The following is a 26,449-nucleotide window of genomic DNA, read 5'->3' on the forward strand; positions in this document are numbered from 1 at the left end:
GGGTAGCCTGTCCCATCTGTGGCTCAGCGGCTCCTCTTGGGTATTTGAGGACAGTCAGTGAAGGGTCATGCCAGGGGGTGGGTGGGGATTGAAGAAATGGATCTGAGTATTCTGTCCAGTTCTTCCTGAGGCCCAAGAGGAGATGGGCTTGCCCAGTGTAGAATCAGCCAATCTAGGTTTTTGAAAGCCTAGAAAAATCCGTCTTGTGGGCCCTTGTCCTGCTCCACCCACACCCACCACCATCTTTAGGCCTCTGGGGTTAGTGGTGGCACTGGGTAGAGAATCCAGGATTCCTGGTACCCAGAACACGACTCCTTTTCAAGCAAGGATGGAGTGGAGGTCAGGGAGTCGGCTAAGTTGGAAGACAGAAGGTAGGGCTGGAAAGTCAGGAGGGACAAGGGTCCAAAGTGAGCAGGCTAGAGAGTTCAGGTTCTTAGTGGCTGGAGGAATGCGCCTGATCCTCTTACCTCTCTGCCTGGGCCTTGGGTCTGTGCACGAAAGCATGCGTGTACCCCTTCCCTCAGCACATCATCATTAGCACACACAGTAGCTGGCATGGGGCTGGAGTTGGGGGCACTGAGATGAATAAACTCATCTTGGTGCTGACAGAACTGTGTGATGAACAAACACATTTTGTGATGGGGAGAGGGTATCATTTACCTTTACCTGCAAAGTCACCTGGACAGAGAAGCTGAGGAGGGGTTCTGGAAGGCTGTGGAAGGCTTGGAAGATGCAAGTGTCTAATCTAGTCATACCAATTAAGCCTTCCTAGACTAGAGTTGCCACAACTGCCCCCCAAATTTTGTGTGGTGGGATGGGATGGGGGTGGAAGCATTAGAACTGGATCCTATTCCAAGTTGAAGGAGTTAATCACAGAGTCACGGAAATTTCTGGAAGGTCAGAGCATGGCCTGTTTTCTAATCGGGAGTTATGGATACTAGTCAGGAACCACACACGGTTTGATTCCTTGCTCTAGAGCACCCTGAGATGGCAGATATAGACCCTGCGGTTTCAGAAATGTCCATGCCAGTGGGATGATGCCTGCTTCCTGTGTGTCCCTGGCCCTCAGACCTCTGATGAGGCAGTCCCAGGGGAGACTGGGGCTGAGGGAGGGGTGCTGGTAAAAGGGCTTCACCTTGCAGGTCTTTTGCCTGGGGCTAGGGAGTGGGTACTCGCAGCTCCTGATATGTCTGTGGCCACCTCAGAAACCCTGCGTCCTGGTCCTGGCATAGAGCTCCCCAGTACGGTTTGGGGATGAGGTGAAGAAAGACAAGTTTTCATATCTACTCTTTTTGCAGTCCCTGGCACAAAAGAGACCTTGAAACTATTTTCTTTAAAACATGAAGGATTCCCACATAATTCGTATTCATGTCATAAATCTATGAGGCTGAACTGGTGTGTCCTGCACTGTAGTTTCATTCAGCTCCTGGGTTCTGAATTTCCTTTGTGTGTTTCATTTGTTTGCGAGTTACCGTTAGGTATTTAACCCCTCGAGTCAGTGGGGTGGATATGCTTTTTGCCAGACCGTCCAGATTTGATAGAACTGTTTGTTCGGGTTGGGACATTTTGATCCTTCTTGCCTTTGTGCTATTTGGTGTAGGATTTATTTTATTTCTTGCCATCATACGGTTTGATGCAGGATCTCTTTATGACTTTGCATACACCCCACTCGCAGCCCTGGTGCAAGATTTTGCAGAGAACAAACGAGTTCCGTTCATCGGGTTGCTTTCTGGCAGGCCTGTGAGTTCTCCTTGTAATAACAGGACAAGGCGGGAGGAACTGATTTAGCCCTCACAGGGAAGAGGAGTAACTCAATTGACATTCCATTGTAATTCAGCAGTGGTTAATGGCCACTTACTGGAAAATGTTACCAGGCTCTGCGGTGAGTGTTGTTAGAAACTGAATTACTCTGTATATTTCCCCAGGGCCCCTTTCCCCCTTCTCCTCTAGTAGACACTCTGAGCTGCAGTAAGTGGCATGTGTTGCAATCACAGCTTCATTGTTCCTTTGTATTATTTATTTTTTGTTTCAAAATTAAGTACATCGCTTTTAATGGTAGCAGAGACTTGCCAAGAGCCCAGGGGGTGGCATGGGGGTCCCTGGGTTATTTTGCTGGTGCCCAGGGGCAGCCGCCAGCCAGTGTCCAGCGATGTCAGTTTCACATGTAGTTAATTTGAGTCACCTGAGCTGAACATCTTTTCATCTCTATGTTTTTACCCCTGTAATTGTTTTAAACAGCTGGTCACTTCCTGGGGTTTGTGTAATCACTCACTTTGCAAAAGCTTTGATAGGCTACAGAGGGGGAAAGAAGGTGAGTATCTGAGTCCCAGCTTGGGCAGAATCCTGGCTTTGCCATTTACTAGCTGTGTGACCTTGGACAATTCACTTAACCTCTCTGAGCCTCAAGAGTTTTACGTGTTAACAAATGGCAATATGGGTTCCCAGGGATGAGGGATCAATTAAATGATATGAGTGGAGGCACCTAGCACAGTGCCTGAACATGCTAAATACTCTTCCTTGCCGAATTAAAAATAAAACAGCAACAGAATGCCCCATTTGTCGGGTTGGAGTGTTGGAGCTGAGGGAGTTGTGGAGGAAGAGAATTTATCCATTAGTTTTCTTTTGACCTGGAAAGATCTCCCCTTTTCCTTCCACACAAGGAAGACAGAGGAGTCAGTGTGTAGCATCACCATATGCTGCCGGTGATAGTGCAACTGTGTGCTGGGGCAGGTCCAGTGGAGTCCCCTCTTCCTGCAGCCGTGGGCTGTGATGGCTGGCTTCTGGTTGGATGGTAGGCAGCATATTGCCTCCAGCTATATGGAGTGTCTTTTTGGGAGGCTTGGTCGTCTTCCAGGGGACTCCACGCTGGGATGGCCACATCATTCCATTTCTGGGTCATGTTTTCAGCTCCTCCTTCCTACTGGGCTCTCTATCCTTTCTGAAGTCAATGAAGTAATTGTCACCAGCCTCCCACTTAGTTACCGTGGCTGCTGCTGCTCTTTTCCTACATGCGTGGAGGAAGTTCGCTGGGGCATTTGGCAGCCTCACAACCTGATGGCACCAGAGCCTGGATTTTTGAGGTCTGGTGGATTCCTGAGACTGTCCTTCCACGCCCCAAGTCTGGATGGCGTCCCTGGGCCCAGCCCGCAGCAGCACACGGGGAAGTGGCCAGCACGCTCGGCTGCTCCACACACGACTGGCACACACTGATGAGGCTGTGGTTTGCTTCTCTTTCCCTCCCTCCCCCTCTAGAGTACAAGAAGAAGTACGGAGAGGAACACGGCTCCTGCCAGGCCGGGATAGCAGGCTTCTTCACCGAGGTGGGTGTCAGCTGTTTGGGCATTTCAGTTCTCTTGTTGGGGTTCATTTCCTTGCTGATTGTGACTGTGGTAGCCCTTTGAGATGAGTCTTCCGATGTCCCCACCTAAATGAACCGTGAGTGAGTAGATCCTGGTCCTCACATCCTGGGAAGGCTGTTGAAACTGGTGGGGGCAGCTGCTGGCCAGAGACCACTGGGCAGAGGGAGTGGGCTGGCTCATTTGGAGGGTACCCCTATTTGGACAATTTCTCTGGGAGTCAGCTTGACTCTGAGACCTGTGGAAGGAATTGATTAAAGGGGGCGTGCGTGAGGCAACGCTCAGTCAAGTTTGTGCCTCGTTCTTGACAGTTGTGAAGATACACTAAGCATCACCTCCTATCATTCCTCTCTTCTTAGTGGAGAGACTTGATTTTATGCACAGCTGCAACCATCCCCTTTCCCAAATTCTGGAGGACTGTAGACTTGAATGCGTATGTACCTATGCAGTCGTACCGTGACCTTTGGCTGGTGGTATGTTTTTAGGGGCTATCATATGTGATTCTTCCCTACTGTAAGTTTACCCATCATATCAACTCCTCATTTCTCAAACATTTTTGATGAGTGTCTGCCGTGTGCAAAGTTCCATGCTAGGCCCTGTAAGTGGCACCATCATCCATCTAGTTGCTTGGGCCAAAACAAAAAAAGTGCTTTTTACTTTATTTCTAATTCATCTGCAATCCTGTCGTTTTAACCTCCAAAACATGTCCCAAATATGACAGCTTTAGTTACCACCATCATCACCCTTCTAGAAAAGCCAGTCGTCTCCTGGAGTAGCACTGGCCCTGAGTTGGTATCCGGGTGTCCATTCTTTTTTTTTCTTTGTTATTATTGTAGTAAAATACACATATAAGTCACCATTTTATTTATTTATTTATTTATTTTTTTGTGAGGAAGATCGGCCCTGAGCTAACATCTGCCAATCCTCTTTTTGCTGAGGAAGACTGGCGCTGGGCTAACATCTGTGCCCATCTTCCTCCACTTTATATGGGACACCGCCACAGCATGGCTTGCCAAGCGGTGCGTCCGTGCGCGCCCGGGATCCAAACCCACGAACCCCGGGCCACCGCAGCCGAGCGCGCGCACTTAACCGCTTGCACCACCGGGCCGGCCCCTATAAGTCACCATTTTAATAACCATTTTGAAGCGAACAATTCAGTAGTATTTAGTACGTTCACAGTGTTGTGCAACCATCACCTCTGTCTGGTTTCAGAACATTTTCATCACCTCTGTTTGAATCCATTCTCTACCTCCACACTAAGTTTTCTGCACACCAGCCTGAGGAATCTTTCAAAATCAAACCCTGTCATTTTGACTCCATGGCTTCCCGTCACATGGTAGATGGAAATACAAACACTGTGTCTTGGCCCATGGGCCTGACTTTCTAACGCCAGCTCTCATTCACTCACTCCAGGACAACCCAGGGCTGCAGAAGGGGACTAGACATTGACCGAGAGAAAGGACCAGTAGCACCCACTGGTTTTCACAGCTTTCTGAAGAGCGCCCTTTCTGATAGGAGCAAAACTGCACACCCTAATTTCCGAAACTGCGATTTAAATTCAAAGAGAAAATAGGCAGTTGGCAACATAGTGTCTAATCCAGAAAACAAAATGGAGAAAGTAGAAAAGTGAGAAATTTTATTACCCTTCACCTTCAGACCAATAAATATGAGATGCTTCCCTGCCAACCCCCAAATTCCTTACCTTCAGTAATTCTTTATATCCATTCACTGTCCTTTTATGACAGCTCCACATGGAGTTCCATGCTAGGTCTTGTGGATGGCACCACCAATCTTCCAAGCTTTTCAAGCCAAAATGAAAAGATTCTTCTCTTACTCACTCTCCTACGTCCAAGCCATCAGCAGGTCCCACCTCCTATGCCCTCAAAACCTATCACAAAGACATCCATTTCTCTCCACCTCCACCGTCACCCCCCAGATCTAAGGCACAGCTGTCCTGCTCCTGGTCCACTGCAGAACCCTCCTGATTTCCTGTTTCCCACCTCGCCTCCTGACAGCCTATTCCCACACAGCAGCCATAACCAACTTTTTAGAAACAGGAAAAATATTGTGGTCCTCCTTTGCTCAGAACCTTCTGATGTCCTCTCATCGCACTTATAATAAAATCTAGGCTTCTCCCCACGGCCTCCTAGGCCTTCCTACCTTTCCAGCCTCACCTGTTACCTGGCCTGCCCCAGCTCACTGCCTCCAACCACAGTGACTTTCGGCTGCTGCAGAAACATGCCAGACTCCTGCTAGCAGCACTGTACTGGAGGTCCCCACACGTGGCATCTTGTGCACAAGCACATGTTTCGTTAGGAGAGCTGTATAGCAGAGGAATTGGTCGGTTAAAAGCTATCCAGGGGCTGGCCCCGTGGCGTAGCAGTTAAGTGCGCGTGCTCTGCTCTGGCGGCCTGGGGCTCAGATCCTGGGCGCGCACCGACGCACCGCTTGTCAAGCCATGCTGTGGCAGCGTCCCATATAAAATGGAGGAAGATGGGCACGCTGTTAGCCCAGGGCCAGTCTTCCTTAGCAAAAACAGGAGGATTGGTATGGATGTTAGCTCAGGTCTGATCTTCCTCACAAAAAAAAAGCTATCCAAATTTGAATTTTGACACATGCCGGCAAATTGCACTCCAGAAGTATTTACCAATTGACACTCCCCCAAGTTGTGTGTCGTTGTCTCTATGTTTTCTCACCAACACTTAAAATTTTTGTCATTTAAAAAAAGATCTCATTTTTTATAATGCCCCTTTACCTGATTATGAGTGCAGTTTAGTATCCTTTTCAAATATTGGCCATTTGTATTTATTTTTCTGGAAATTGTTTATGTTCTTAGTCCATCCTGTTTTCTTTTAAATGGTTGTTTTACTGATTTTTAGGAACTTAATGTATTATCAACACTAATCGCTTATCTCTTACGTGTTGCAAAATTGTTTCATCAGTCTTTTACTTGTCTTTTAAGTTTGCTTATGGTGTTTTTATTGTACTGGCATTGAACATTCATATTGGTCAAATCTATCAGTCTTTTTCTTTCTGGATTCTACACCTCTCTCTTAGGCAGGTCATCCCCATCCTAAGACTATGAAGTATCCACCTATATTTTCTTCTAGTACTTTTATAGATTAAAAACAATATATCTTTAATCCATCTTGGATTTATTTTTGCAAACATTATATGGTAAAAACAAACCCCATTGTTTTCCTAAATGTATAGGTGATTGTTCTGTTACTGGTTTGTTAAACATTTTTTTCTATCCCCAGTGATTTGAAATACCATTTTGTCATATGTCAAGTTCACTCTCTTCTTCCATCTCAATAAGCATTTAGATTGTCTAACTTCTGTGGCTATTGTTCCTCCAGGAAGGTTTATAAAGTATGACTCAACCCAGTAGGCCACAGGGAACCACTGTGAGTTCTCAAGCAGGTGATGGACATGGTGGATGGCAGTGCTGTAAGAAAGGCTGTTTGGGCTGCATGGGCCCAGGAGTTTGGAAGTGGGAGGCCTGGAGGGAGGCCCGGTAGGAGGCTGTGTTGTGCTCCAGCCACAAAGCAACAGGGCAGAGTAGGAGGATGCTTTAGGAGTAGAAATGATTAGGGGAGTGGGAGAATATGAAGGCAGTGTCAGTGGGCTGGGTGGCCAGAGGACTGGGGTAGAGGAAGGAGGTTTTGAGTCAGGGTTCTGGAGCATGGTGGTGCCCTGGTGGAAAGGGGGCTGCCCTGGAAAGAATCCACTGGCAGAGGTAAACGAATGGATCTGATTTAGACATGTGTGGTGTGAGGAGATAGGCAGGACACTCACAGATGTTTTTAGAAGACATTTAGATACAGGGACTGGAACCCAGTCTGAGTTAGAAACTTAGATTTGTCCATTGCTGGTGACTTGCTGAGGGGACTGGGTGTGCTTAGCATGGGGCCAGCAGGGGTGTATGGAGGGGGTGGAGTGCCTCTTTTAGACACTGAGAGGGGAAAGTAGATTCATCACAGAAATGAGAACTTATCAGAGACGTTGATGGAGAACTAAGGGAGAGAAAGAGTTCCTAGGGAGGGGGTGTCTTTATGGTCTCACCAGCTGGAAAGTCAAGGAAGACAAGGGCATTGGGGCTGGGTGGAAGGAGGGCTTGGTTGGAAGAGTGGGAAGGGCAGAAGTGTGGATGGGAAACCCAGGTGGCTATGCAAGCTCAAGGTGACTGGGGAAATGAGAGGACGTGTTGAAACTCTAGGCTCTGGGATCCAGAGCCCAAGGAAACTGTGGTGTGTCAGCATGTGCTGGCTGGGCAGGAGCAAACAACAGTGGGGCCGAGGGGCATGGAGGGGCACAGGGGGATGGCAGCGAGTGGGAGGCTCAGTCCTCAGACTCGGTCATGCTGTCTCCTGGCTGCTCTGGGCTTTGGCCTCTGCTTCAGTTCCCAGGCTTTTGGCCTCCCTAAACAGGAGGTCTTTGAACTCGCAGCCTCCCTCGTTTCTGGAACTTCAGCTGTTGGAGGCTGAGCAGGAAATGTGGTTGAAGGGGTCAAGCAGCACTGACCCCCTCCTCTGCCCTCCTGCTGACCTCGTCACTTGGGCTTGCCTTTGCTGTGAGTTGTGCTGTCCCTGCACAGGGCAGGCGGCTGCCTCCCAAGCTGGGCGTGCTTCTGTGGCCTTCCGGACATGGCCATGTTGGCCCGAAGTACTCTGGCCCAAGGTGCCTGCTTGACCTGGAGGTCAGTGACCCTGGGGTTATCAAAGCTGTTTGAGTTATGGATACCACATGAGTTTTAGCCCATTGTTGAGGATAAAGGGAGAATGTTTTGGGAACTTTATTTTTGTAGCCTAGGATAACAGAGGTGATAGATACCCCTAAGCAGCAAGAGAAGACATGGACCAACCCCGCCAGTGTTTGAGTACCACTGTGGAAGCCTGGAGACATCTGGGCGGAAGTCTGTTCTGCAAGACTTCTTTTATAGATCTCAATCACTCTTTTGCCCCTCTCTCGTGCCCACTTGCAGTGTACAAAGAAAAACCTGTGGCTTCTCTCAGACATACCCAGATACCCCTGTACCTCTGGAGGGTCTGCTAATAAATGCACCCTGGGAAAAGGCCCATGCTGGTTATTGAAGGGATTCCACACACTTAATTTAGGCAGTGGTGGCCCTTGGCTTGAGGAGAAGCTTGTGTTTCTGTGTGTGACATTTGCGTTGGCTGTTCTTGGGTGGTGGAGAGCATTGATAACATTTTCCTGGCCCTTGTGAACAGTGCTGAAAGGGCAAAGGCATCATCCATAGTGAATGGAAAAAGCCAAATATGAGGGAGTTCCAAGAAGATGCTATTTCCCTGCCCCCTCTCCTCGCCCCAGCTCCTAGGGTCTCAGGCTTGGCCTCGGTTTATCTGGTTTGAACTGAAGGGAAAAGGGGGCATGAGCACTAAGAGGAGAAGGGAAAAAACAAGGGCTGTTTTAAAGGTTTTTGAGGAGAGGGATTACTTTGTCTTATCCTCTGTAATGTTTGAGAGAGGGGTTGCAGGGATATGTTAGACAAATTTCTCAACTTTTATCCTGGATTAATTTAAATCATCAGCCACATGTCCGCTGCCCGGTGTCCTGAAGAGCCTTACAGGCCTCTGGTGATGCTCAGAGCTTGGGCTTAAAAAGAGCTGCAGGTGGAGAAAGCTCTACGCTGTATATACAGCTGGTACCGGGGGTATTGCTCATTGTCTTCTTCCGTGTCTGGGTGTTTGGACACTGATTACAAATTCCCTTCTGAGCTCAAGACCAAGGAAAAAGTCTCTCTCCTTTGATGAACTGATCATTTGTCTTTCTCACACCCCTTCTAGAACCAGCACAGTCTTTTACACAGAACAGATGAGTGTAAGAGGAATGAATGAATGAATGAATGAACAAGTGAATGCACTGCCTGTGTTTTCTCAGTGATGAGTCCTGAGTGCCGAAAGTTATATGTTTTTATAAAACAGTGAGATACCTCTGAGAGTGTTGGGCTTAGCAGCAGCGGCTTCCGTCAAGGTGGGTAGGATCTCGGAACCTTAAAATGAAGTGCTCCTCAGCAATCCTTCTTGGGCCACACCTTCCTGAATTATCAAGAGCACACCATTCAGGCAGGAATCGGTGGCTTTTGTTCCATCTGTGCTCATATCCTACTCTTTGTTGAGGTTCTTTCCCAAATCGACCACAGAGTGCGTGTTGTTCAGAGCATTGAAGATACCACTGGTATCGTGGCTGTCACACGCTTGCTTGGCCGCCTGCGTGCTCTATCCTCTTGTCTCCAGTTTTCTCTTCAGATGTTTCTGGCTTTTTCAGATTTGCTCCCTGGGAATTCAGTGCGACTTTATGAACTGTCATCAGAAATTCAGAATCCTTATGGCAGATCTAGCCTCCAGGGGCTTGACGGAAACCAGTAGCTTCTGACAGTGGTGAGGCCAGCTCTGCAGAGGGAGGTGTCAGCCTGGAAGGAGGTTTCTGAAATATAACAGTGTGGGGACTCCAAAGGCCAAGGGATGGGGGTGGGTGTGTTTCAGCAGTGGGAGGCATGTGTCCATCATCTCCACGAGCCTAGATGACCTGTACCTTGGGGGTTTTGTACAGCCAGGGGGTTTCCTCTAAAATTGTGTTTCTTTTAACCCTTTTGGATATAATTTTTTCTAAAACATTTTATACATTTCCATGTTGCCTTACCTTGGGAATGTCATACAAAGGGACTTTATTGATCTGTGTATCTAGGGTAAGCTTTCATATATAATAATAGATTCTTAATAAATGTTAAGTGAAAAATTAATGATTTTGTTAGAAAAATAATTTTTATTTCTTATTGCAGTGTAGATACTTTAGAAAATATAGATAATCCAAAAGAAAGGATTCCCTGTTGGAGGCGGAAGGAATGAAGTCCTCAGCCAGGGACACCAATGGGTGTGAGGCTGCAATGGATGCCTGCCTTCCCCTTGGCCCACCGCAGCCTCCGCAGGATGTGTGCTCCGTTGTAACGCTTGTACGATATCATCTCCTGAATGCTTTTTGCATTTTCTGTGACTTCCTTGTCAGGGTTTTATCAATGTGTTTTTCAAAAATCTGGAACAAGGAAAGTAAACTTTAGGGAGAGAGAGAGATTCCCATAATCCTATTACCCTGTGGGAAAAACCATAAGCATTTTGGGGCTTATCCTTCTGGTCTTTGTCTAGATTATTTTTTTCCTTTCACGAGACACGATCATAGCATACATATTGTTTGGTATCTCCTTTTTAACTCAGCAGCACTTTGTGACTATCTCTCAGTGCCATAAGATCTTCTACAGTATTTTTAATGCAGCGGAATTCTGTTGAATGGATGTACCATGATTTAGAATCCCTATTGTTAGATATTTAAGTCATTTCCAACTTTTATTAGCACAGTTATGATGCATCTTCTTGTGGGTAAAACCATGTGGATATTGGTGCTGACTTTCTTAGGTAACTGAATTATTTTTGAGCACTAGATTATCTTCACTGTTGGTCATTAGCTAGGTCTGTAGCACAAACGTGCTCTCAGGCCTGCATCCTCAACAGGCCTGAGAGCCTGTTGCCTCTAATCTAAATGCTAGAGACAGCTGTGTCTTTGTGTTCCAGGGTCTGTTTTTAATAGTAGTACTGTCTCTTGCTGTCTGTGGTCTCTTCTCTTTCCAGTCTACATCCTTTCTGTTATTGGGCCTCTCTGCTCTCTTGTTTTTGTTCTTTCAAGTTTACAGTGGGCCTTAGTGGCCAGAAAACCCAGCCTTAGAACCATTCCTGAGAAGAGAGTCCTGAGTGAGGGCTGGAGGGGATTTCCCTGGAGTGTTAGTACACGGTTTTTGCAAAGCTGATCACTGTTTCCCTCTTGCTCTATATGGAGTAGAGGTGAGGTTGCTGGAGAGCAGGGCTGGAGGCCAGGCTAAGTGAGGTGGTGGTGTCTTTTCATGAGCGTTGTTCCTGGAATTCTACAGTTTAGGACAATGACAGATCTTTGCTGTTTCCTTGTTTGATCCCGGTGTAGAGGTGAGGAACTACGTGCAGCCTTATCTGTCGGTAGGAGAGGGACCTGGTATGTTGTTCATTGTCTCATCTTGTCTTTAGTCCTGATAATCCCATCTGTACCATAGATTCCATAATGCTGGGGAATCTGGTGAAATATTTTTTTATTGTTCAGCAGAAGAAAGTCCTTGGTGAGGGATCTTTAATTCTGAGTTCTTTGTCGTGATGGTGGTTCTCATCACACAGCCTATTCCCCTCTTCAGCTTCCTTCCCTGTTTACCTTTGGGTTTCTCTTCGGTAGGAGCTGGTGGTGATGGGCGCCCCGGGGTCATTTTATTGGGCTGGGACGGTCAAAGTGCTGAACCTTACGGACAACACTTATTTCAAACTGAATGATGAAGCGATCATGAACAGGCGGTACACGTACTTGGGTGAGTAGCTCAGGGAGCTGACAGGTAAGGGGAAATGGGAGTGATTACCACCAAGCTCACAAATTATTGCTTTACAGGTGGAAAGATGAGTTTGTTGCTTTTACATCTATTGTTCTAATTAGTTACATTTTTAGCTAGGGTACCTTAACATGGAGCCCCACACATGGAAGGTAGAGAGGAGAACGAAGAAGGGGACGGAATTAAAACAATGTGATTTAATTAAAAAGCTGAAATTGAACCTCTAGGGAAGCAAACATTTTATTTTTTTATTTTGGCAATTACTCAAGTTCAGATCATCAGATACAAAATGAGGGCAGTAGAATCCTGGTTTTCCATGCATTCCTTTGGATAAGGTCTCTGCTTCCTGGTCACAAAACTGGTTGTAAATAGAAATAACAGGAACCAGAAACTATCATGACAGATGGCAACCTAATGCTGAAGTTTAATTAAAAGCTCAGAAAATTTTCTCAATCCTTTTAATCTTCTAGAAAGAAGATGGATGCAATTTAGGTTAGCAGCCACCAGGCAAGGATGACTCCAGGACAAGACCATGCCTATTTAAGGACGCAGATAGGCAGTCTTTGCTTGTGTACATGACAATTGTACATGACTCTTTTCTTTCATTCATGCCTTAAATGCTGTAATTCTGGACTGAAAATGAAGCTAAATTTAGAAAGGCCTGATGATGAGAAAACAATGCTTTTCACACTCATTACATATGACTTAAATCTGGGGGAGCCCCTGACCCCCTTGTGCGTGGAGATTCACTTGTGAGATGGCAGTAGGGAGTTGTTGACTTGCCTTTTTCCGTCTAGCTGCAAATTTTGGTGCAGGGTAGGGACTTAACACAGGAGTATTAGGTCAGAGAGTGAAGAGAAGGCAAGAGCCTGGATAGGTCCTAGGGCCCATCGCTTCTCCCTGTGGACCAAACAGAGGCCCTTATTGCTGCAGGGATTGCGAGGGTCACTAGAGGCTGTGGTGTCACTCATAATACTCAGCTAATGTGAGCCTCCAGTCTAAGGGAAATTAGCCATGTGGTGAACAAAAATTGATCACAATATGGTGTTATCACAAAACCCACACAGCTTATGATCACACCTAGGGTTTGAGGGTGATGACAAGGTTTGGAAAATATATGGTAGTCTGCACAGGGTTTCTGCCAAGAGGAGAGCTTTCAGCCTGCCGGCAAGGCTCTCAGAAAGCAGGAGACATTTAGACTAAGCTCAGACAAATTTTACTTGTGCTTCTAGATTCCTTTTCCATCAAGATTCTTTGCTCATCCATCCACCCACCCACCCACCCACCCATGCACCTGCTGTCAGCTTTTTTCTGCCTTTTCTTAGGAGGGAGTGTGCCATAATGGTTAACAACAAGGGCTTTTGAGACACAGATTGGAATTGAATCTTGCTGTGTGATCTTGGGCATGTTGCTTAACCACATTTAGTCCCTGTTCCACATCTGTAGAATGGAAGAAATGATCATACCTTCCTCATAGAGTTGTGAGATTAAAAGAGATGATGGCATCCAAAGATACGTATAAGAATGTTCATAGCAGCCTTACGATAGCCCCCAAATGGGAACAACCCAAATGCCTAGCAGCGGGAAAAAATTAAAGATATTGTGTTCATACAATGGAACATTACTCAACAATAAAAAGAAACAATTCCTACACTTAACAGTATGGATGAATGTCACAGATGTTATGTTGAGTGAAGTTCTAGAACAAGCAAACCTATTATATAGTGATAGAAATCAGAATAGTGACTACATGTGGGGGTATTGACTGGGAGAAGAGATGAGAGAACCTTCTGGGGTTATGGTTCTGTGGTTGTATTCATTCTGGGTGGTGTTTGCATGGTTATGTATGTGTGTTCACATTTGTTAAATTTGACACTTCAGATCTGTGTACTTTATGAAAATTATATCTCAGAAGGAAAAACAGATATCGAGTATTTAGCACAGTACCTGCTCCAAAGATAACAATCAGAATGCTTTCTTTCCTGCCCTGATGTCTTTGTGAACATGCCTTTTTGTGAGATGAGCCATTTCAGCATGAGAAGAGTGACAGCTGCCATTTGTTCCCTGGTAATTTATGTTCCAGGAATAACTGGATCGTAATTGCCCAGATAAGGAATTCTTGAGAAACTTTTTCCTCTGATGGATCTTTTTCTTCCCTGCTCTTCTTTCTCAATCCCATCCTTGGTTTCTGCCCATCCTTTTCAGGTTATGCAGTTACCGCCGGCCACTTCTCTCACATGTCCACCACTGATGTGGTCGGAGGTGCCCCGCAGGATGAAGGCGTCGGAAAGGTAAGGAGGAAAGTCTGTGGAATAGCATGGGGTCAGACAGAAGGTGGGAGCATGCTGCTGCTGTTATAGAGGTTGACAACTTACTTTGAACTGAACATTTTGCTGACTGGCTGGAAGGTAAGTGATGAAGCGTTGAGGAACCTCCTGTCTTCCAACCATTTTTGAGAATTTACCTTGAAAGCTTAATCAGCGTGTGAATACCGCTCCCAGACCTCTCCATTCTCCGCATATTCTCATCTGAGAATGTTTTTCACAGCTGACTCTGTGTGTGTGTGAAAGATTATTAAGACTGACCCCTGGCATCATGGCATCCTCCAAAGTAATGATGTCCAGCGCAATCCAACTTCAAATCCTCCACTTTCCTGAACCCTTCCCGAGTTTGACTTTGACTTAATGGAGCCAGGTCTTGTCCCAGATATCTTGGGGCTTTATTTAGCTTTGGGCCAAGATTCTCATATTTATTTCCCCAGTATTTTAGAATTAAGACTGGTTCAGCCCAAAGGCTGGACTGGGAATACAGTCATGTGCCGTATAATGGTGTTTTGGTCAACAATGGACCGCATATGTGATAGTGGTCTCATAAGATTGGTACCATATGACCCAAGTATGTAGTAGGCTATACCATCTACATTTGTGTAAGTACACATGATATTCACACAATGACGAAATTGCCTAACGACAGTATTTCTCGGAATGTGTCCCTGTTGTTAAGCAACGCATGACTATATATGAGTCACTTTCCCTAAAATATCTTCCCTGAGTGGAGAAAAGACCCCATGGATCTGGGGTAGCTGAGTCCCTTTGGAAATGATGGCCTCTACGGGGCCTGAAGTATGGAGAACTATGCTTTTTGGATCTTTAGCTCCAGGGTACAGGAAATCCAGATTGAGTAGGTCCAGATGAGTCAGGAATCTGCATTTTTAACAAGCTCCATAGGTTGTCTGATAGGAAAGACTGGACAGAGGAATGATCTTTGGATCTGAGTCCATAGGGGTGGACCTATGATAGAATCTGGCCATATCTCTGGAGGCTTGGAGAAATGGAGTCTGGATTCTGGAGAGGCCCAGGTAGGCCAAGACCACCGTTAATTGGAGCCTTTAGCCAGGATGTCAGTATGATAGGCTGATTAGGCATTCATGAGGGTTATTTTCCTGGATCGTCCTGGGCAGGAGTTGGGAGCCATGTTTCTTGAGCATGTGCCTCCCTCCCCAATAACACTGATGCTATGGGGAAAGGTTCTTTAAAAATGAAATCAGATAAAAACCCACGGCACTGAGCAGGGGGAAGGCATGCAGATGAACTCTGATAACTTTAAAAAAGAGGTGAGTCTTTCTGTGTCACATGAATTCCTCTACATGGTGGAGGGAAAAAGCACTAAAAGCTGTCCCCACATTGATATTGTCTTTTGGGGGAGGAGCTGCGTGCAACCAGGCGTCTCTGTAGTGTTGGTAAAAATGCTTAGCTCCCAGTTCACAGTGATGTGGGTGCCTTGGTGTTGAATAGAGCAGCTTTCTTTTCTCACCAATTGCTGAAAACTTGATCTAATTTTATAGATTTCTCTTTAGGTGGTTGTGACAACTGCATAGTCCCTGTCAAGTCTTAAGATGAAAGTTGTATTTATAACTGATAGAGCCAGACAGAGAGAATCCTAGATCCAGTTAACAAAAAAGAACATGAAAATGCTTCTTTCAGTCGGACCGCAGGAAAGGCACTGGGGAAACTGGTCGTAGTTGACAAAGTTGCTGACTGTTCCACATTCCCAGGGTTGGGAGCTGGTACGGATTTGATTCCCAAGAACCCCAACACGGATCTCTGGCCTTCAGGATTTGGGTGGTTCTTCATTTCTGGTGTCAGGGCATGAAAGCATTCACACTAGGATGATGGTTCCTTACCTGATGGGAGGGTTTCCTGCTGTGGTTCTCTTTTTATGGAACCAGAACTTCCATAGTCATGTCATTTAGGAAGTTCCACATGAAAGATCCTCCTTGTGGTGGAGATTTATGGTGTAAATGCATATAATAAAGGCTCTGAAATGTCTCCTGGGAAACATTTATTTAATGTTTAATCCTGGCATTTCCCAAACTAAACTCATATTTACCCAAGCAGATCTCACAGTGCTAATGTTCTGTGGAATCGCTTTGGAAAACTTCTTTGTCTAAAATTCTCACCTGTGTCCCTCTGTCTCATATTGTGATACCTGCTAAAGCTCTAATAGGAATGAAGGAAATGTTTCAAGGAAGAAAATACTTCTTCCAGGAGTTGACTTGTTTACTAGTAATTTGGAAGCTCCTTGGATCTTATTGTGCGTGGCTTCCACAAACGATGTGGTTCAGGAGCAGTGGAGGTGATTTCTGCCTCAGTGTTGAAGGACACTTTCTTTGTAGAGTTGGTAACGTGAGCTCTGCCAACTTCTTTATTATCAGCTATTGTAAGCACACCTGCCATGTGTCTGATCGGGCATTTAAATAGGACTCCCAGGACGATGCTCATAAGTATCTTTGGTCATTGCTTTCTTAACTGGATTTTTGTTTTTCATTCCATAGGTTTATATTTTTAGAGCTGACCGAAGATCAGGCACCTTAATTAAGATTTTTCAGGCATCAGGTAAAAAGGTGAGATTCTTGGTATAGTGTTTTGTTGTTGTTTGAGAGATGTCATCTTGAGGGAATCAGTTCTTACTTTTTAGAAAGTTGGTTTAAAGGCCCCATCTCTACCCTACATTTGTATGGTGATTCTCTCTGCATGTTGGTGCCTTTAGCTTCTCAACATTGTGTGTAACCTGCAGACTCATAGGATTCATGCTTGTTGTAGGAGACGTGTAGCGAGATGAGTTTGTATGTAGCCAAGTTACAGCATAGAGACTTAAAAGGTTGTCCATAGTTCAGACACTGTCATCAAAATTATTGCATGCTGTTTCCCTCTGCCTTTCTCTGCCTCTCTGTCCCTCTCTGTGTGTCTTTCTCTCATACATACACATCTATACCTCCAGAGAGATCAGGCTCTGTTGAGTACAGGTAGCAAACCCATGGTATAGGACTGATTACTTTCAGAGGAGGCACTTAGACAAATGGTTCTCACTCTCCCTACCTCACCAACTCAGCGCTGTCCCCTCCTCCTCACATCCTGAGCCCATGGCCACCATTGCCATGGGGACTGTTGTCACACAAAGAAAAACCAAAAAAAAAAAGAATCACCCAGTTCGTTTTTAGAACCTTGGAATAGAAATAGCTCGAGAAGGCTGCCCTGAAATTAGTCCTGGGCAAGGTTCATGTGCCTGTGTCATCTTGTCGTCCTCACCCCGTTGCTAATCCTAATTCCTATAAGTTTCCATTATACTGCACCATAGTCTGAAATTAAGCCAGGTGGAGATTCCTTTGATTAATAAGCCACATCTTTTATGAACTTGTCATGCACACCTTAGTGTGGCTTAATCAGCAGGATTGTTTAGCGAAATTGGCTACTCTAACGGGACACAAGTTTAGGCTGGGAGGTGAGGGGGGTAATTTGGAGGCTGGTCTTGGTGGAGACCTTCGTGAGCTCTGTGAAGAAGCCCAGGATGCCTGGGACTTGGGAGGGAGATTCTAGGAGATAGGAGAATGTCAGAAGGTGATTTTGCCCACCAGGACCCTGAGAAAAGGGAGAAAGAGTGATTGTTTCACTTCTGGGTGGACTGTGTGCCCCAGCCCCAATTCAGGTCCTGCTATGAGTTAGAGCTGCTGTATGCCAGCCTGGCACCATTACATATTCTTCTGATGGTGAATCTTCTTGTGAGTTCCGAAAATCCCACTCACAAGTAGAACTTTTTACAATTTTACCAACCTTAGTATGTATACTTAGCATATAATTGTCATAATCTTTGCAATAAAAAATGCATTGCCAAACTCAGTTTTATAAAGTTTTCCCTGAGAGCAGTTCTGCATTCCCCTGAGAACTGGGATGGCCTGTGTTATTTTAACATTTCCAAAACCCCAAAACAACAACACTGGAAAATGACTGTGAGCAATTCTGCAAAAAAAAGTTTTCCAAGCACCCCTAAGGTTAGAAAAGAAAGAACTCGATGCCATTTGTGATCAGAAGTGTCCCAGAAAGCAAGTAGGATCTAAGTGCTGCTAAGCCTAACATTTTACATCTTTCTCCAAAAGATAGTAAATGGGTGAGTGTGTTTACTGTGGAAAACCCAAATCCCCACTGCTCCCCTTCAAATGTACCTGGGCTCTGAAAGCATAAAATTAAGGGATTCTTGGGCCGGCCCCGTGGCTTAGTGGTTAAGTGCGCACGCTCCGCTGCTGGCGGCCTGGGTTCGGATCCCGGGCGCACACCGAGGCACTGCTTCTCCGGCCATGCTGAGGCTGCGTCCCACATACAGCAACTAGAAGGATATGCAGCTATGACATACAACTATCTACTGGGGCTTTGGGGGGAAAAATAAATAAATAAAATCTTTAAGGGATTCTTTTTTCCCCCAGATACATTGGGATATAATTGACATATAACACCGAGTAAGTTTAAGGTGTGCAACATGACGATTTGATAATTTGATACACATATATATTGCAAAATGGTTACCACAATAAGGTTAGTTAACACATCTAGCACCTCACATAACTACTATTTTTTAAAGGACTCTTTAAAGTGATTTGTTGAGCTTAAACACACTTATCCCCTATTTTCAGAATATTTTCATGTTTAACGGTAGCCGTGCCTCCCTACCTGCTTCCTCCGTCCACCCTTCTACTCCCTGCTATCGATGCCCAGGACAGACCCAGTTAATGCCTGTCATCCTGACATCATTAACAATTTATATCGTGCCCTCTCTCCTTCTCAGATACCTCATGGTTTGGATGATAACTTACACGGCCACCCATCTATGATGGTCATGGTCAGGTTTTGGGGAGTAGATTTGAGAGTGGGTGATGTGAGAGGTGAGCATTTGAGAACTCGTTGTCCACACTTCCTGTGGAAAAGTCCGTGGAGCTCCAGGACAGACACGCTGGCATGTCTGCTTGAATGTCCTTATTATGACCTGAGGGGACTAAAGAGCCAGGTGTTTCGCCTTCAGCTCCATAGCTGTGCTGCTTTTTATTTTCTTTAGGGCTGTCTTGCCCTTACCTTGCACCATTTCCAGAGTTACTCCTTCCTTCTGCCACTCACTTTTGCCCTCTTGTTTCACAGTCTTCTAGCTTTACCCTATCATCATCTTTCTGATTTTGAAACAGACCATTACACTCTTTATACATCTTCTTCTTCTTTTTGCCAGAAGACATGAGAAATTCTTGTCTCTCTGACTTCTCTACTATTTCATAGGGAAGGGACATGACCCCAGGCTTTCAAAGGATGCCTTTAGCTTTACCCGTGTCTGGAGCCACACACACAGAGGAGGGTTCCAACTCAGTAAACCACTGGTCCACTTCTGCTTTTGTTTGGCCAGAATTTAGTCGGATAGTCCTGTCTCCTGGCCTCACCATAAGAAAAGAAAACCAAAGGGTTCTGGTCTCTATGGCTGGATATCCATCATATAGTACACATGAGAAATCACCAATATGTGTGCAGTTCAGATGTTAATATAGACACATGTACCCACATTTACAGGCTGATGGGAGAGCTCTGATCAAGGAACACTCACCCCAAAGCATGTCCTTGCCGTATCAAACCTTTATTGAGTTAACAGAGTATGTGAAGTGTTTGTATGTCAAAACTTTGTTAGGAAACTTCATGTACAGGGATTTCTGGTTGAACACCGATGAAGATGCCAAGTTAAGTAGCCCACTGGAAGGAAACAAATAGTTCCCCTGGGAATCAGCCAGAGAGAACAGCCGCAGCTTCATCTTCGGGGCCTCGCCTGGGTCTCACCGTTTTTTTTTTTAACTGAAGTCCAGATAGGGAGATGGACAAGGCCGCTGAATCAGTGACCAGCAACTTGGTTCTGTCCCGCCACCTCCCGAGATTCTAAATCTTCTCTGTGCCCTTCTCCCTTAGGAATGGGTGGTTGTAGGGGGTGGTGTGTGTGGGTTGAGTTGACATGGCCTTGGCATGTGACAGGGAAGGACTTTGAATCTTCCTGTCCCAGGGTTAGTCGCAGGAACTAGACTGGAGTGCCCTCCATCTCTGTCAAACTCCCTGGGTTAGCTGCCAACAGACTCCAACAGCGAAAGAAATTGCTTGTGGACGTCAATAAGCCCGGAGGCCTTTTATTTGAAAACCTTTATTTTAAAAGGATAGCTTTTAAAACACACACACACACACACACACACACACACACACACACACACACACAAAGAGGTTGCAAACTGGCAGCCTTCGGAAAGGATCCAGCCAACAAAAATTTTTGTTTGGCCTGTAGGGTATGTTTGTTTATTATTTTTTAATATGAATTAGTTGCCAGCATTTCAAAAATAGGTGCTTCAAATAAAATTTTAGATTTTTGGCTTTTCTTGAAAAATGGGAAGGTTAGCCTTCTCTGGGTCAGCCTTCCTCACGGCAGCAGTTGACTGCAGCTGGGTAGGAGCTGCTCCTTTGGCTGGGTCTGTGGACTCCAGTTTGCCACAGTCTCCACCACTCCCTGTTATTTCTTAGAAGGAACTGAAGCCAAGTGTCACTTGCCACCTATAAACCTACTTGCACTGTTATTTGTTTTTTCTTATACCTGTTATATCACCTGCCTGGATCCCATTGGCATTTGGGTTTGAGACCCCTGATTTAAATAATAGATGCTAGATAAAGCTATGATTAAGGAAAAACCAATATAACCTGGTTGTGTTCCCTCATCCATCATATCGTCTTGTGAGTTGTACCTTTTTCTGTCACTTCAGCTCATGCCTTCCTAACCAATCTTTAGCTATGCACAAGACTCAGAGATGGCAGTCTATTTCCCCATGTAACATTTATTTTCATGCCTAACTTGTGTTCTGAAATTTCTTATTCCTACTTGCTTGGCCTTGTCAAATGTCTGATATACAAGTCACTTTTATTATGGCTGTGACCTATATTTGCAACCTCAGCTTGCATTTTTAAAACAGTACCTCATTCTCCGGGGATCAGTCCATTTCTTTTCCCCTTGGTAGGGCTCCAGAGAAGGGGACTCAAGCCTGTTAGCTTTGGTCTCACGTTGACTGGGGCCTCTGCATCACTGCCGGAAGGCCCAGGAAGTCAGATATTTCACCGTTGGCCTAGGCATTCTGGCTTCCAGGGCAGCGCAGCTGTCACAACCTCGAGGGCCTTGGGAGCAAATGTTTCTGAAGCCAGCGGGCTGGAGGAGAGCGAGGGCCTTGTGTGTGCTGCAGACACTGAACGCTTTGTTGCAACTCGACTTGGTTGCAGATGGGCTCTTACTTCGGCTCCTCCTTATGCGCAGTTGACCTGAATGCAGACGGCCTCTCTGACCTGCTGGTGGGGGCCCCCATGTTTTCTGAGATCAGGGACGAGGGGCAGGTCACCGTCTACATCAACAGAGGAAATGTGAGTACAGTGCTGGGCAACAAGTGGATGGGGTGCGGGAGAGGGACATTTGTCTGGCGAGAGTGACTGAGCACCCCCCTGGGCCTTGCTCTAGGCCCCATGACCCAGATGAGGTGAGAAGATGTGTGTCCTACCTTTAGAAAGCTCAATGTTGCATTAATGGAAAGTTATACACAGTGTTATGACTGCAAACATGTAGGGGTCAAGAAGTTTGAGTGCTCACTATATACCAGGAACTGTTCCTTTTGCTTTCTGTGAAGGATTTCAGTGTAATGTGTACATGGTGTCAGGGGTCCCCATTTTTCAGGTGAAAAAACTGAGGCCCAGAGAGGTTAAGTAACCTGCCCCAAATCACACAACTAAGAAGTGGTGCGGCTGGGATTTGAACCTAGGCAAGCTGGCTTCAGAGCTGGCATGCTTCATCTCTAGGTTATGCTGCCTCCCTGGGAGTATGTACACCATCTGCCTAAGGAAGCAGAGAAGGCTTCTCAGAGGACACAATGGCTGGGAGGAATCTTGAAGAAGGAGGAGGAGTTAGGCAGACAGGCAGGAGTGGGCCTGGAGCTGGGCAAGTGGGTTGAGATGTGAGGCCCAGGACCATTTAGTTCAGCATGGTGGGACTGAGGGGCTGGGTAGGGGCCAATGCTGTGGCCAAGGGCCGTAATCATAATGTCCCTTATTCTGCAGAACCATGAAAAGGATGTGACCAGGTCAGAAAGATGCCTCTGCCCCTCTGCAGCAGAGTGGAGGGTAGGCAGGGGCCGGGGGAGAACAGTGCATCAGTGGAGGCAGGAGACCAGTGGGAAAGCAGAATCTTTTCAGGATCTAGAAGTAAGAGTGTTAAACAAGAGGGAAGTGGTTAAATGAATAAATTCTGTTACCACCAGCCTGTTAGCTAACATGAGAACATGCTTCTGAGATAGTGAAAAAGCAGAATAAAAATTGCAAATACAAACCACCTTTAAAAATACATAGAGAATGTTAATAACAGATCTCTCTGGGTGATGCTGCTTGGGTAGGTTTTTAGTTTTATCTTTATCCAAATAGTGAGAATGTAATATCTTCACAATCAAAAAAATCAGTAAAAGTGTACTTGTAAGCAATGACCAAGATGCTAGTTATCCCAAATGGGAGGGAGAGGGGGGTGTTTGACTATAACTAGGTGGGCTGAAGCCAGAAAGAAAGGGCAGTCATTTAAAGAGCAGCCAGGGGAGCGTTAGAGCCTTGGGCTTTCTTGGATGTTTGCAAACTCTTTGGTGGGAAGGTGGATCTGAAACCTGGGAGGGAAGGTGCTTCCTGGTACCTGTTGCAGCGACTCTTGGCAGCTGCATCCCCACTAACATTCCAGGAAGGGGGACCGGTGGGCAAGGGGGGAAATGAGGTGTTCATTAGGGAGATGAAAACAGCAGGCATTCAGCAGCTGCTGGCCGCTCTATTTAGAAGAGACTGACACATTTGCACGGATGTTAACTTGTTAGGCAATAAGGGGACCAGCCGAGAGCCCCACAGTGTGTCTAAATCAGGGTGTGGAATCTTGGAGTAGGATAATTCCTCCAGACCGTCTCTAGGCACATTGCACCCACACATCCCCCCCACCCCCAACCAACGTTTCTTAATGCCGTGAAGTTACCCTAAATACCAGGGTATTCTTATTCCTGTTGAACCTCATCTGATTTGATTGATGATTGTAAGGCAGAGTGGAGCAGTGGGAAAAATGATGACTTGAGAGTTAGATGGACCTGTGTTTGAATTTTGGTGTTGCCACTCACTGGCCTGTGTGATGTGGACAGATAGCTTGAAATTGGTGGCTCAGTTTCCTCATCTGTAAAGTGGGGAGAGTCATAAGGTCTTCCTTGTAGAGTCATTGTGTGATTTAAGTGAGGAGATGGCTATGTAGTGCCTGGTACATACAAGGAATCAGTGTGTCCTCCTCCCTACCACACTAATAGGAAGAAATCAACCCATATTTGTGTTGTGGGGCAGGGGTTTCATTGGCTTAAGAAGTCACCACATCTTTATTGTTTCCAAGTTGCAAGTTGTTTGTGTTTACAGTGAAAAAGAAGATTCAGTCATAACAAGAGCCAGACCCTCCCTGGGATGGCTGTGGGTGTTCGGTGGGTCCAGAGCACCTCTGCACTGGGACAGGCCTAGATACTCTTATGCCGCAAAACATCGGGTTGTGTTTAGCACTCTGATATTCACATGTCAGTGATTTGGGGGTAGAGTGGGTATCCTCAGACGGCTTTTACCGCCACCCTCACTATTGACCCCTCCCTCTGTTGGTTGCTGTTTGCTCAGGAAATCCAAACCACACATGATAATGACACAGTTGTGTGCGCACCACCCCCACCTCCTGGCCAAGAACAACTGGGGGTTGGATTTTCTGATCCAGGACTCCTTGTGTCAAGATTACTAATATGTGCACTTTGCAAAACAGCTTTATAGGCTTGTACCGCAAGGCATAGTAGAGAAAAAGTAGATAAAACTATTCCCTTTAAAACAACTTTGGGGGAAAAAAAATGTTATCCTATAAGGAAAGCTGAGAGGATACTTTGGGGACAGGTTGGTTGGTTGGTTGGTTGGTTTATAGAGTGTTAGGACAAGAGAGAAGTCTAGTCGTTGGTCAGTGTAAGAATCTCCTGCCCTCTAAGATGGCTCTCAGGCTGTTGGAGACCCTCTTGCTGCCCAGGTGAAGGGGACTCATTTTGCCACCAAGAGAGAGAAGTTTGGGTGCTGTGGTTCTGCCCAGGTGTTTCCTGTCCAGGGGTGTGCTTCAGGGGGGCGGCATTCTCAGCTCTGGTTTTTTATTGTTTTTTTTGGTCTGTTCTGTTTGTTTTTGTTTTGTTTTCCATTTTTCCTCCATCCTGTTTCCCAGGGAGCCCTCGAGGAGCATCTGGCCCTGAACGGGGATGGCACCTACAACGCACACTTTGGGGAGAGCATCGCCAGCCTGGGCGATCTTGATGACGATGGGTTCCCAGGTCAGTGAGCTCGCGCCTGCCTTCTAACTCTACCCTCGCATGATGTGCTCCTGGATCCACTGGCCTGCTTGGAAGGCCCATCGGTATACCCTGGGGAGAGAGGACACATTCATTCATTCATTCATTTATATATATATATTTGTGTGTGTGTGTGTGTGTGTGTGTGTGTGTGTGTGTGAGGAAGATCAGCCTTGAGCTAACATCCATGCTAATCCTCCTCTTTTTGCTGAGGAAGACCAGTTCTGAGTTAACATCTATTGCTAATCCTCCTCCTTTTTTTTTTTCCCCCAAAGCCCCAGTAGATAGTTGTATGTCATAGTTGCACATCCTTCTAGTTGCTGTATGTGGGATGCGGCCTCAGCATGGCCAGAGAAGTGGTGCATCAGTGCGCGCCCGGGATCCGAACCCAGGCCGCCAGTAGCGGAGCGCGCGCACTTAACCGCTAAGCCACGGGGTCGGCCAGAGAGGGCACCTTTTAGAAACAACGTTCTCCATGTAGACACAGGGCTGAACTCTGAGCCCAATGGAGTTTTGCTTCCGCATAATTCCTTCTCATCAGCTCAGTGTTCTTTGCTATGTGTTTGCTGTGCAAGTGAACCTTAGAGCTGGTCCACTGGGGCTTCTGTGGCAGAGAAGTTGGAACCTGCTTCCTCCTTCCCCAAACCCTTCTCATTTCTAAACCTCTGATGCTCCATGATGCTCTGCCGTGCTGTTAATGAAATGAGTGAGAAGAGAATTAGACATTCTCTCCCCCGATAGTGACTGCATGCTGGACCAACTTTTGAATATGTAAGTGTTTGGAGGGGTGAGGGTGTGTATACCTGATGTCTAGTTCTCTTTGGACAGCAGTATCCTTCACAGTCTCTTGGCTTCTCTCTCTGGTCTGTTAAATACCTCCTTCCCTCACTGTATATACAGTATTCAGACATCAGGGCCTGTGGGAGCCATGTCACTAGGGAAGATAGCTGAGGCGGAAGATGGGCGGAGGGGCAGCTCTTGCCTCAGGCCAGGCATCCAGGCTCCTTTGATACCCGCATTCCACTGGCCAGAGAGGGCTTCATTGGGAGAGAAGGGACCCTCCTGAGATCATGTAGATGCATGCCCCTTACCCTTGACCTCATTTCTGCAGACACATGACTTTCATTAGAAGCAAAAGAGAAAAGTAAGGAGGATCTAGGCTTTGTTTCCAGGAGTTGTCAGTTTGTGAGAGTAATGTTGATTAATTTTTGGTGAAGTGAATGTTATTTTATACAATTCTCTTATCGAGGAATAGAGTTGACTTTCTTATTTATGCAATAACCAGTGTCTATGGAATTCCCCTCTCTGACCAACAGAAATTAGGGTGGGCGGCTTATATTCACATTTCTCTTACTGGATGGGTCAATGACTTTTCCTATGAGGAAGAGCTAGAAACTTCTCCAGAACTAAACTCCTCAACTTCTATAATTTTCTTTCTACTTTCTTTTTTTCTGTTAAGAGAGTATGTGCCTAGTTTTATGCTTGAGCGATCAACAACCAAGACATTTCTGGTATGGAGGGACTCAGACATGATGACAGGAATTAAGAAAACTGCCCTGTATTAATCCATATGGCTTTTCTAACCCATAGTTGTTTTTCTCCCCTCAGATGTGGCCATTGGCGCACCCAAGGAGGACGACTTCTCGGGGGCGGTCTATATCTATCATGGAGATGCCGGTGGGATAGTCCCTCAGTACTCAATGGTAATTGGTGTGAGAGTGACATGGTAACTGTTCATATATTCATTTGACAAACATGCAGAGAACGTTTACTCTGTGCCATGCCCTGGGGTATGGAGGAACACACAACATTGTTCCTGCCTTCAGCCTTCTCACTCTCTAGTGAAAGACATAAACAATTGATGTTGCTTATTAGATACAAAAACACACTCATGGACTCTCGAATTTGCTCACATTCAGGGATACATTCTGC

The 26,449-nt window shown here is 46.0% G+C and overlaps 1 protein-coding gene across 1 annotated transcript in view; it reads left to right on the forward strand.

Annotated features, from left to right (window-relative positions):
* ITGA9 (integrin subunit alpha 9) overlaps positions 1–26,449 on the forward strand; it is a 334,926-nt gene that overhangs the window by 39,337 nt on the left and 269,140 nt on the right. Inside the window, exons 5-11 of the mRNA XM_058555011.1 lie at positions 3,253–3,320; positions 11,625–11,754; positions 13,978–14,063; positions 16,607–16,675; positions 21,381–21,518; positions 24,394–24,499; positions 26,126–26,220. Of these exons, the coding sequence (XP_058410994.1) occupies positions 3,253–3,320; positions 11,625–11,754; positions 13,978–14,063; positions 16,607–16,675; positions 21,381–21,518; positions 24,394–24,499; positions 26,126–26,220 (692 nt within the window). The remainder of the gene's footprint in view (positions 1–3,252; positions 3,321–11,624; positions 11,755–13,977; positions 14,064–16,606; positions 16,676–21,380; positions 21,519–24,393; positions 24,500–26,125; positions 26,221–26,449) is intronic.

This window comes from Diceros bicornis, chromosome 2 (assembly GCF_020826845.1).
Source record: "Diceros bicornis minor isolate mBicDic1 chromosome 2, mDicBic1.mat.cur, whole genome shotgun sequence".
NCBI classification, from domain to species: Eukaryota; Metazoa; Chordata; class Mammalia; order Perissodactyla; family Rhinocerotidae; genus Diceros; species Diceros bicornis.